The sequence below is a fragment of the Hypomesus nipponensis genome, chromosome 7 (assembly GCF_054491055.1).
Source record: "Hypomesus nipponensis isolate SF chromosome 7, ASM5449105v1, whole genome shotgun sequence".
NCBI lineage: Eukaryota > Metazoa > Chordata > Actinopteri > Osmeriformes > Osmeridae > Hypomesus > Hypomesus nipponensis.
This window is the reverse complement of record NC_140367.1, coordinates 6,727,223-6,739,172: the sequence shown is the minus strand read 5'-3', so window position 1 is coordinate 6,739,172 and position 11,950 is coordinate 6,727,223. Positions and strand designations below refer to the sequence as shown.

The window sequence follows — 11,950 nt, the reverse complement described above, 5'->3', positions numbered from 1 at the left end:
CACGAGGACATAGACCAGAACAATGTAGAAGTGGATTTCTTTATTAATATTTATGTACAATGCCTTTGAGCACATCCTCTTCATGGCAGCTGAGCAACCTGAAAGACCAAAGGGTGATAAGCAGGCTGAAGAATTACTTAAAAACAGCACAATGTTTCTTCCACACCTTGCATCTTATTACAACACTTGTGTTACGGTTAGTTGCATTTATTCATAATGCAGATTTGTCTTAAAAGATCATATGACTTAACCAGGTGCACATATTTGAAGAGTTGTTCCATTTCTACTATGAAAATCTGCAACAGAATATGCTATTTCCATTTGTGTATAGAAGGTTATGGTTGGATATGACTGATGCTTGCGGTGGAATGAAGGCACACCTGCCAGTTATTTCAGTAGAGCAGGGGCCAACTCATTCATCGTCATCAGCTGGGATTCCAAGTTCCTCGTCTGTCCAAGCGGATGCATCAGGCCATGGGAAATGACCCTGGTAGCGGGTGGGAGTAACATTTAAAAAAAAATCTCCTTTTGAGTTACAGTCGTAAACTTAGGAACCTTTAAGTCAGATGTTTGACTCACCAACACGGCATCAGGGTCATGCCAGCAGTGCCATAGAATCCAGAACCACATGGCACTACTAAGGAGTTCTGCTTGAAACTTCTGATTCTTGGTGATCTGGGGGTACTGCCTGTACTGGGCCTCTATGTGTGGTCCTCCTCCAGCTCTGCAACAAGGATAAAGAAAGGACATCATTGTCCAGCCTTCAGCCTGACTCTCCAATGTTTGCAGAACAGACATATGACATTTGATGACACCTGAATGTAATGTTACACTAAAGCAATTATTCATTATATATATAGCCTCTCACTCGGTGTGACTATATAGCGTGTACAATTTGATAACTTTGAAGTTAACCAACTAGCTACAGCCATGTCTATCAAGGATGGACTGATATTTAGAATAATACTTTACCCAGAATTGTAATGTAAAACTAACTGTATCTAACGCACTAGCCATTTATTTCGGTATCTGGCTTGATGTATGCTTGGCTTACGATAGCTAATAGCTCTGCTAACCAGCAGAGACGAGCTTGCGTACCTAGCTACTAAAAACAAGACCACAAACAAATGTATGGTTTATACGTACTTCCGAGTTAACATTTTCTGAGGTCCGCGTTTTAAAAGCTGTGTTCCAGCACGAAGGACCCCTATAGCCCTTCCTAAAGAGGACATTGTAGGCTGTTAAATAGCACAATTTCAAAAAATGTTGTTGCAGTCACCGATAGCACTTCGGCCTTCTGGAAATGTCACCTTCTCCAGTACAGTGGTTGACTTTTCAACAACGAAAGCTATGATTGGCTAAAACACATACATAAAAATGATGATCGTTAATACAACCTGGGCCGCTCCCCGGTGCACCAGGTCACCCAATATTCCAGAGATGCGAAAACAATTTTAAAACGTGTAAAAGCAGACACGTTTTCTATACATTTTGAAAACGTGCCAACGGGACAATAATATGTATTTTAATACATAAACCTAATTTGATGTGGACCCGTGACAAGCCTATACATTTAAACGAGCTTACACAGAATGTCATGAAAGCGCTTTCAGCTCTAGATGGCGCTCGATACTTTGGATTGTGTTGTCTGACAAACGTGTCATCTGGGTTCACAAGATGAGAACATGGTATAAAGTACCAGTAAACCATATTAGAAACTGCAACATTTATTGTTTTCCCTTTAAAGTTTTAATTAATTTGACGTGAAATATTTATACAAAAAAAAAAAACACTATTCAGATTACTGTATTACTACACCACTAAATAACGGAATATACCAAATGCATGCCAGTCCATTCACAAACAGTTTTAATTAATTTGATGTGAAATATTTATACAAAAAAAAACACTATTCAGATTACTGTATTACTACACCACTAAATAGTGGCAAACACAGAGCAATCAATACCGGGCATTGAATTATGACCTGACAAACGAACCTAGCTTACTCAGTTTTTACAACATAACAGGCAGTGTGGGAAACTACAATTTTCTACAATAATTACCATACAACAACAAACAAGCAGAGAGAAAAACGACTACAACTGAGTTAATTGTCTTGCCAGGCCCTACTGACCATTTTGTTACATTTAGCAGTAACAATAAGTAGCAGTAAGTAAGAATAGGATAGCCTATAGGCAGGCTATAATTCATTTGACTGTATTGGTTTTGCTCTGTTATTGTTCTGATGAACTACGTTTTCATGAAGCTATTGTTGAAAATTGAAACTTCATCAATCATCAATTTATAAACTAGTACCAACACAGGAAGTAAACTCTTCTGAGAAGAAAGAAGTCTTCTCGCCCTCCCTCGGGAATGCGCGCAGTGCCGCCGCCCATGAATACGCGCTTTGTGTATGTGCGTCGAACCCCGACGCCATCTTCTTTACCACTGACAACATTATTGCAAACGCGAACAGAGCGAATACATATATTAAGCTGGATAAACGACATCAAATGTGAAACTTGGAATTGAATGTAAATACATATTTGCCAAACGAACTTCATAAGTAACGTAGGATGCATTTTTAGATCACATATTCGTTTAAAAAGCTTGTCGTTTTTAGCATCTCTAATGGCGTCAAGCTTCGCAAGTTCTCCGGTTGCGCCACTCTCCCCTCGCAGCTCAGAACCCGCCTACAAATTATATTAGAATGATGTCACCAGAAGCCAACCATTTCTGCAAAAACAGACCAATTCGTACTTTATTGGCTGAGAGCAATATCAATCCTTAGAAAAACGTCAAACACGGCTTTGTCCATTTTGCAACTCGTAATGTAGGCTAGGCTACATCATATTTCTGTCTTAAGTCTTCCGTGCAACCAACTAGGTCTACTTTAACATAAGCATATTCAACCTTCTGTCTCCAAATTACTGAGGCCATATGTGACACTTCTGTTCAGACTGTTTGGACCTGTTACAGTAGCAAGATGACTATTTCTTGGTTTGGCCAACTACACCGATTGCCGCCAGTTTCCATAAACATGATAAAGTGCGCGATAAAAGCTCGTCTTTCTGCTCTGTCAAAAATAAGAATATCTTGTGCGCAGGCGCTCAAGGCTGCGGTTAGACATATCCATGTCTGAGTGGGGGATGGTAGCCTAGTAGCCAAAATGAACCAAGTGATGTGAAAGGACCTTTCATCGAGCCAGTAGCCTGTTCGGTTAAAATACTGCCGACAAAAGAAAAGATTTGACGTCCAACGGATTTCTAGACAGCTAACAACAGGTTCCGTGGATACGTCCCTGCATAGGCTAACGAATAGCTTATAGCTTGGAGATATATTTTTTAAATTCCCTTGTGGATTAAACATCATATTTACACAGAATGCATCGGACCAGTTTCTTCTTGTTCTTCGTACAGTAATTGCGTGGCTAATTGCCGTAGTCTATAGATTAAGTCCGCACCTACATTTTCTAATGTATCTTTAATCATCTGTTACTTTGTGTTTATTAGTAAGGTCAGTGTATTGTATCCCCTCCTCACCTTCAGTTCTATAAGAAAAACACTCTTGTGTAAGGGGGTTACGTAAGAGATTTGTTGCCTCCTAGGCTCCTACTGCGTTGGTAGCGGATTTAGGTGGTCATTTCATCAACAGAACAACTAGGCCCTGTCCTGCTGTCCTGTGTGAACAACACTCACTCTACTTCAAATGAAAGGACACAATAATAATAATAATTTTAAAAAAATTACAATTTTGGAATAGCCATCAATCAAGGGTCCAACAAACCGGTCAAATAAAAAGGTAGCGCTCTTGAGAGCAAACAAAGGAAACACTAAAGGAAGAGGGTTGACAATTCAGTAACTTCCTCCGACTTATAAATGTAACAGGACTTTAACCTAACCTTGGTAAAAAAAAAAAAGTTAAGGATGACAGGCAGAATTAAAGTTAGACTATTTGCATTTTTCCATTCAAGTTTATTAGCATTCTGTTGACACGTTATATATTTATAATTCAACACTCTTAGTATTTTATTTGTGCAGTCATTTTCACAAGAAATCACAGAGGGATGCCCATATAACTGCACCTAAAGTCAAACTAAAACCCTCAAGGTAAATAAATGGACGACATGTTATTAAATTAGGCTACATAATTGTAATTAATACTGCACATGGAAACCAGATGCTTTGCAAACCTATTGTAGTGTACGATTCTCAGCTCGTTACTGACAGATCAACTTCATATAATGACTACACCAAGGGCCGAACAACATATACTGCTACATAAGAGCTAGCCACTGCGTGGCTGCGTACATTCTTCAATGATCTCTTCTCTCAGCGCCCCTGTTATCGCGGGCCTGTAGACCCCGCAGGACATGGGGGCGGTGCTCGGGCTAAGTTTTTTTTTTTGGGGGGGGTGGGGGTGGGGGGGCTCGTGGAGGAGGCGGGGTCACGGCAGTCCTGCCAGGGCCGCCATTTTTGCAAAGGGAAAAGAGGCTGGTAGAGGAGATCTAATTTCCAACAGTCGGCGTAGGTAGGGCATAATTTTAACGGTTCTGAACTGACCTAAAGTCTGTGTTGTGTTCTAGGAAACACAGAAGAAAAGGAATATAAGCACAAATATATCTGAAGTAGATAGATTTCTATGTGAACATTTAAAAACCTTTGTTATAGATCCGCAGTGTGGACAGAAGTATTGTTTTGGTTGTGTGGAAGCTAGCTAAGCAAGCGACGGGGGTCTCACCCAAGTCCCCTGTTCCTTCATTCAGGGTATCTACAGTGGACAGTAACGGTGAGTAAAAGGCTTCACATTGGACTTATGTTAAATTAAGTCTATCGACAAGGGAGCACGTCAAATTAGAGTATGTCTATGCTGCCTAGCCAGCTACTGTACTGGCTTTCTCAGACCATGGCTATATTGTGGAAGATGTCCAGGTCACTAACACCAGTTATCGTTATCTATCAGTTTACTGGATGACTGGGAACTGTTTAGATCGTCTACCTGAATAACTTATTAGGATATCTGTAAGGAGTAAGCACGATGGATCTGCTAGCTAGCTGTGTTGGTGCCATTGCATATGTTAGCCATGAAGCATGCTAGGCAGCTCAAGCTGGCTGCGTTAAGTTTTCCAGGTTTTTTAGCAGCAGCGTTACCTTAACTACCGTGGTTAGTAATCCAGCAAACATTGTAAAGTTGTGCTCGCTTTAAAAGGGTAGCAAACTTACTTCAGATAGGCTTAGCTATATCGTTAACTAACTAGGTAGTCTACATGGGTGCTAGTAGGCTAATGTAGCTAGCTACGCCATCTATTTTTAACGTTTAGGGTGGTTCGCAAAGACACAAGCGTTTACTTTCGCAAAGCTTCCCGTTTTTCTGATTGTAACTAGCTAACAATGTTGCAGTGCCTTGCGGACAACCATGCCACGATGATATTTGCGCGTTTGCTTTCCGGTAACATTAACTAGCTTGCTCAGAATACTGCTCAAAACGAAGGTCGCTGGTTCAGGATACCCGCTTTATTTCAGACAGTGCTTAAATGGTTGGCTTAACAACAAATGTTACAAAAATTTAGTTGAACTCTGATGCAATAATAGAAAATACATCGAATTCAATTGTAGTACAACTAGCCTAACTCTAGAGCTATAGTTAACATAAATTTATTAGCGGCTTAACACGACGAGACAAATGAAATGGCTAGGTACACTCGAGCTTTTTGTTATGTTACGCACTTAGCTAGCAAGCTAACTACACACTTCACAAGTGCGCTATTGGAGTTGGCAAGCTTTATTTCTATTTAAAAGATAACTGAGGGAAACGTGAGAAAAGTGTCGCTCTGTTGTGCATGCGAGACATTATTGTAAATTCACATTAGGTGACTTGCTAGTAAGAGACAGTACCAGGCGTTCAACAGATCAGTTAGCTAGTAAAATACACGTAAAAAATATGTCTAGTATGTCAGTTGTCTAAATCCTACTGTACGGGGTGTATTAAAGTATTACATTTAGAAAACCTCACTTCTGCCACACTATCAAAGCTCCGAAACTGAAGTCAAGAAAGCCCCATCCTGGAGTGTTACAATTAAAGTAGACAGAATGCATTTAGTTACTTAATTTAGATTCAGAGGGTATTTGGTTCAACTGCTGCAAACGTGGGGGAGGGGACATATTCCGTTTGGGAGTATCTTTCCATTATTGATAGCTAGCTACATTGTACTTACATCGACCAAATAATATGCGATTTACAATGGTACACTTATTTGTAGAAGGTTTTTGTTGATATTATCTCTAAATGTGCAATACTTGTTAGCTCAAGTTAATACTGAACAGCGAGACAAGACTGAGCAAGACACCGTCGACATTAGGATGTAGCTGGCTAGCGGGCTAACGACGTTAGCTGATTTTAGTTATTGGCTAGCTCAATTCGCTTACGTTCAATTAGCAGGCTAGAAAACTAGACTTTTTTCTTTTTAATGTTGATTTCTCAAAATGTGTTGGTCGCACAAGCTAGGCTACGTTATCCGATAGAACATTACGGATGATGTCATCAGCTAACGTTAGCTTGATAGCGAGCAACCTGGTCTGCTGTTGAAATATTTGTTCCAGCTAAAGCTTGAGGCCAACGTTGCTTTAGAAGATGGCTAGATTGCTAGCTAACGTTAGCCTTCCTGATTCAATGTCGACGAATTTGTACATATCTGTCATAATAACAACACAGAGACGGTACCGACAGATTGATACTTAAGAATGTGTGAAAGAGACGACTGATAGCATTCTTGGGGATTTTCTTCTAGTGGTGAGGGTCCCCTCGGTTACACGATTTCTCGCTGTCCTTAGAAAAGGCTCAAGGAAAATGGCGACAGGGCTTGGATGTTGTGGTAATTCAATAGCCGCGTTAAGCCCTCCACACCCCTATCGGTCGAGCTGACTGCAGCGCCGACATACTATATTGCAAGCAACTACACAATGCTCGCATACATTTCTATAATAGTAATTTGTCTTTCTACAAGTCGAAAGGCACAGAAAGTAGTTAAGTTGTAGCCAATGGACGTTACGAAGTGTTATCGTCAGCCTCGCGGCAATGGTAACGTAAAACAAACACCAATATAAACATGGTCTCCCACCACAACCACTATAGGCAATGCTGTCTGGCAGCCTTTTACATGCGTCACAATATAGCCGGATCTGATGCACGCTGTTGATCATACTTGTGCCTCGTTTGAGCATTGTGTTCCAAACACATTGAGAATGAATGAAGGTACTAGCCTACTACTAAAATTACAACAGACCATCTTCATTCTACCGTGCTAAATTTGAGTCTGTTATTGGCAGAATGTCATATTGTGTTACATAAAGGGACATAAATGCAGCACTTTGTATAAAAGAACAATAGGGGTTTTATTGCTATCCCCTGTCTTCTTTTTACCGCGCTAATGCTTTGTCTATTATAAAAATCCCTGACTCTTGACCAGAACAAACCAAACACTTCCAGTTGGTACTAGCCTGGATGTCCCACGTGTTTATTACATTTATTTGTATGGTCCAAACTCAAAACACAAATATTAGAGGAGCCGTCCCTTTAGAAGAAAGACAAATGTAAAGTAAACAAATGGAATGAAATGAAACTGCAGGAAGCCTTGTGGGGTGGACATGATGGTTAATAAGTAGAGCCAGCTCTCTGAGGGGTCAGATAAGTTAGAAGAGTAGTGTGTTGGCTTTGGTGGATCTTGCATGAGAAGGTCACAAAAAACAATAATATGACAATCTTATTAGAATTTTCAGGATATTTGTAGGTCAGTCAATTCCTAAACTTAATTCAAATAGCATTTCAACCGTACTGCTTTTCTAAATTTGCTAACGTGGTTAAAACTACTTACTGCTACCCAAAGTCTTCTTTTTGGGTTTTGTAGTCGCTAAGGTCAGTGTTCCCCCCCCCCCTCTCTCCCAAACAACAGCTGTGAATCTGTTATTCCCCTTTGACACTGACAAAGACCCCCTGCCCTGGATGAGCCCCTCCCCCTTCTTCTCCTCAAGCTGAGAGGAGCAGATGCCTGTCATCAAATCACCAGACACAAATCTGACCAGAATGGTTTGAATGTGCTGCTTTGCTCTCAAAGGATGTGCAAGGTGTCACACAGCTGGATTCAATCCTAATGGTAAACAGCATCACGGAAATATCTTGTTTTTGTCATCGTAGACCTACCTGTTGTTCGAGCTCCCTTTGGCGCGACATGGCTCGTGATCTAGTTTAATTGTTTAAACTTGCTGTGCTGGTTCCAGCTTTCTGATGGTTGTGAGTCTACTCTGCCCCATCTTCCACTGTCTTGTTCCACTATCTGAGGCTGCACACTGATCCAATGTGCCCAAGTTTTCGACCAGTTTGCAACAGTTGAGCTGCCATATGACATTTTTTCAACCTTCTCCTTTTGTTTCAGTGAGAGGAGCATCACTACTGTGGATATAGTATGCAAAATAAATAAAAGTTCAACTAACTGTGACTCAAAGCACATTTTTAACAGTAAGGCAGTTGCAGCACTGTGAGGAACTTGTACCATCACTGTTGACTAGCTCTCTTGATTTATGCTCATTTGTTTGCATCTGACACACACAGGTGCACATATCACCATGCATCCAGCGACAGCATAAAGGGCCAAAGTACCCATCCTGTTTCCATAACGATACAACGGTCAGAGGGAGTTTCTGAGCCCTAAACTATGGCTTGTTGTCGTCGATAGTTTCCCACATCCGGGACATCTGACTACTCGTGAAGCAGAGATGACGACGGAGGCCCTATTGAGGTTTGAACTCGACTCAGGAAGTTATAGCTAGGAGTTTCAGAAGAGGTATTTTTCCACAGAACAAGAATCAAGGCATTTGTGTGCACAGGACATTGTAGATCATGTGGTGAAAGAACCAGCTTTCTGCGTTCTGCCAAAGGTCTCCATTTTGTGAGAACAGATTCTGAATACTAGATGAGAGTGCCCTACTGTGCCTAATCAGAGGCTGATACATAATACACAAAATCCCCAGCCACCTACCTCTTCCTCTTAAAGGAACAGTGACCTCCGGTAGAGGTACAATGTTGTGCTCTTGTGTTGATTGTCACACGCTTTGGTCTAACTTTCATCTGATAGCCTCGTAACCCTACAGCAACACACGCCCCAGCCTGCCACGGTTGGTTGTGGGAGAGGGGGGGGTGGGCTCCTCTCTCCCCCTGGTGGGACCTGCTCTCTCTGCAGGGTTAGCCCTGCTCCCTGCTGTAAATACCCATTGGCCTGCATGCGTGCCCAGCGGCGCTGGTGAGCAATGCGGATTGTGTTTGCTTGCTGTGTTGACAGAGACGGGGGAGAGGTGGATCGCTGCTCTCTCCTCAGGGGGACGGCTAAGTGCGGCAGGTGGCAGAGAGCGTCGCTGCTGGCTTTTCGATGACACACCTTTCTCTTCACCTCAACCCTAGTTCGTGCAGGCTCGCACCCCTAACTAAGACACACTCGCCTGTCAAGCTATCAGGCTAAGGTAGTCGGGTAGTAACACAGAATCTTAAAGGATGCATCAGCAGTATAGTCATATCCCATGAGGGTCACCATTCAACAACACAATTGAGAATCTATTGCCGGTCCCTGGGCCCCTCTTCTCCTCTAGTTAGTTAATTCCTCCCTCCACTTTCCAGAAAGTTCTCGTCCCAAGTCTTCTGTCATCTGTATCATTTGTGGATGTATCTACCAGTAGACTCGTCTGAGGATTTAGCCAGTGGGGCATCCTTGAGGCTGTAGCAGTCTAGCCTGTCCTGCTGCCTGGAGGCCTGCCTGTGTTGAAGCTCAGGATCTGAGAGGAGGTCCTCCCAGGAAGCGGAGGCCCTCCAGTCTCATGACTCGAGCAGCAGCAGGCCAGGTGTCAGGTGACTGGTCTAGGTGTTTCTCAGAGCCCAGGCCTGTAACGGATCCCTTTTCCTGGGCTTTGAGGTAGCTACCTTTCTGCCAGGTGGCCCACGGCTGACACTGCTGCAGCTGCAGTGCCGCTGCTCCCCCTAGCCCCAGACCACTTCCTGTGTGTTGCTGTGCAATGTGCTCCCGCTAGCTAGCGAGTGAGCGGCGCGCAGGGCAGGCTGGGAGTCTGGCAGGCTCTAGGAAGGGGGATGTGGCGGTGGTGGTGACGTAACTCCAGTGCGAGCCAGGCGTGAAATCGATCATGGAACAGATCTGTAATGGGGCTTGAGTGACTCTGACTGTTCTTTTGGCCTGCAGTGCATGATGGCTGACCCCTCCCCCTTCTCTTTAGACACACACACACACACACACACACATGCTACAGTGTACACACACACAGACACAAGCCTAGGTGGCCACACTCACTCGTTGTACAAATGCATTAACACCAAGTTGTCATGGGGATGGTTTGCGACATGTAGTGGCCATTACATCCTGGACACAAGGCTCTGTCACTTACAAGCAGACAGGCTTGCTGGGTTGGAATCAATGATTTTGTTTGTGGTCAGTCATCCACATCTAGTTTAAGAATGTCAAGTGGACCCTCTTGCCTGGCCAAGCTGTCCTAGCAGAGAAAGAGAGAGAGAGAGTGTGTGTTTGCACACGTGTGTGCATGCATCTCCTTCTCTCGGGGGTTCCTTTGAGCATGCATTAGTCAGAGCAGAGCAGGGCTGCCCCAGCACTGCTGTCTCGTTCCTCTCTGAAACCCTGCTGTTAGACCTGAGACGGGAGCCGCAACAAGCCTGATTAGAAGATCACTGTTTTAGTCCTGGAGTTGTGTGTGTGTGTGTGTGTGTGCGCGCGCGCGTGTGTGCGCGCGCGCGTGTGTGCGCGCGCGCGTGTGTGCGCGCGCGCGTGTGTGTGCGCGCGTGCGCTGAGGGCCAGAGTCCTCCCCCAGTGTGGAGAGGGAATGTGCACAGGGCAGGCAGGCTGGGGGGGAGGCCTCCTTCTTCCCCCTTGTCAGCTGGCAGAGCTGGCCCCAGGCCATTATTGTCTGCTGGTGCTGGTTAGGGTGCTCTGTGGGGCGTGGATGTGACGGACATGCCAAAACCACTCTCTCCTCCCAGCCCTTTTTAGCGGACCTTTACAGTCTGCCGAGCAATCGGTTTTCGATGGTAACATCCCAATTGCGGCGACTCTTTTCTCCGCGTCCGGGAGGTGGGGGGGGGGCGGGGGTGCCCAGTGTCTCAGCGGCTCACACGCTCTGCGAAGCCCTCTTCTCCTGCCGTGTCAATGGATGGCTTCACCTTCAGTGGTCCAGCACAGAGGGAGCGCCGGGATGCCGTTCTTGGCACAAGCTGTCTTTTTTTTTTTTTTTTTTTTTTTTTTTTAAAGGACGCAACTTTAGGCTCTGGGAAGGGGGGAGAGCCGAGCCTGCCGCTCACCTGCCGCTTCCCCTGTGTTCGCGAGCCTCGCTCGGCCCCGTCCGCCTGCATGTGCCTGCTCACATGGCCGGCTGCTGAGATGACTCGGCTTGCGAGGATGGTGCGAAGTCGCGGCGGGTGGAGGGGGTGGGTTGGAGTCCCTCTCTTTTCCGTCACTCCCGGTCGAAAATCAAACGCAGAGACGTGGCCTCCTGAGAAGAGGGCGAAAACAAGCTCTGACGTACGGCGGGGCGAGCTAACCAAAAGGGGAGGGGGGGGCGGCATTCGACTGGGCGTCTGTGTGGGTTTTCCCTGCTGAGTTCAGCGAGGGTCTGTCCTAAAAGGAGAGCTATTCCCCCACACAATGACATGACTGTCCTCACCAAGGAGCGGAAGGAAGGGGGGGGGGGGGGGCTGGGCTGGGCACATTTCTGATCGCCTGTGCCACCCAGACTTGTAAGCAAGGCTGTGGTTGCACTCCGGGCTGGAATACCCAGGCCGAGTTTGGGAGCAGGGGTGGGGGAGGTGTCCAAACACAGGAGAGAGATGGATCATTTGTTAAGCATGCCTCTATGAATACAGAATCACTGAGGAAATTCCACAG

At 44.8% G+C, this 11,950-nt stretch overlaps 2 protein-coding genes across 6 annotated transcripts in view; one reads left to right on the top strand and one right to left on the bottom strand.

Moving 5' to 3' along the window:
* Positions 1 to 20: 20 nt before the first annotated feature.
* ndufb2 (NADH:ubiquinone oxidoreductase subunit B2) lies at positions 21 to 1,333 on the bottom strand. Its single transcript, XM_084701844.1, has 4 exons — positions 1,147 to 1,333; positions 580 to 724; positions 381 to 487; positions 21 to 98 (listed from the first exon to the last, which is right to left on the bottom strand). The coding sequence occupies exons 1-3, from the start codon at positions 1,230 to 1,232 to the stop codon at positions 413 to 415; spliced, it is 306 nt and encodes a 101-aa protein (XP_084557970.1). The 5' UTR covers positions 1,233 to 1,333; the 3' UTR covers positions 21 to 98; positions 381 to 412.
* A 3,090-nt stretch (positions 1,334 to 4,423) lies between these two features.
* Positions 4,424 to 11,950, top strand: part of kmt2e (lysine (K)-specific methyltransferase 2E) — a 29,359-nt gene continuing 21,832 nt past the window's right edge. For 4 of the 5 annotated variants that reach the window (XM_084701841.1, XM_084701839.1, XM_084701842.1 and 1 more), the window contains exon 1: positions 4,492 to 4,791. The gene's annotated coding sequence lies outside the window, so the exon portion shown is untranslated. Of the gene's footprint in view, positions 4,792 to 11,950 lie in introns of all 5 variants that reach the window. The other variant, XM_084701838.1, reaches the window with a different exon arrangement.

Bases quoted from the DNA above. Each gene is read 5' to 3' on its own strand.
- ndufb2 (XM_084701844.1), bottom strand. From the start codon at position 1,232: ATGTCCTCTTTAGGAAGGGCTATAGGGGTCCTTCGTGCTGGAACACAG. The intron at 725-1,146 runs GTACGTATAAAC...TCCTTGTTGCAG, and splicing joins CAGAAAATGTTAACTCGGAA to AGCTGGAGGAGGACCACACA. The intron at 488-579 runs GTGAGTCAAACA...ACCCGCTACCAG, and splicing joins ATGACCCTGATGCCGTGTTG to GGTCATTTCCCATGGCCTGA.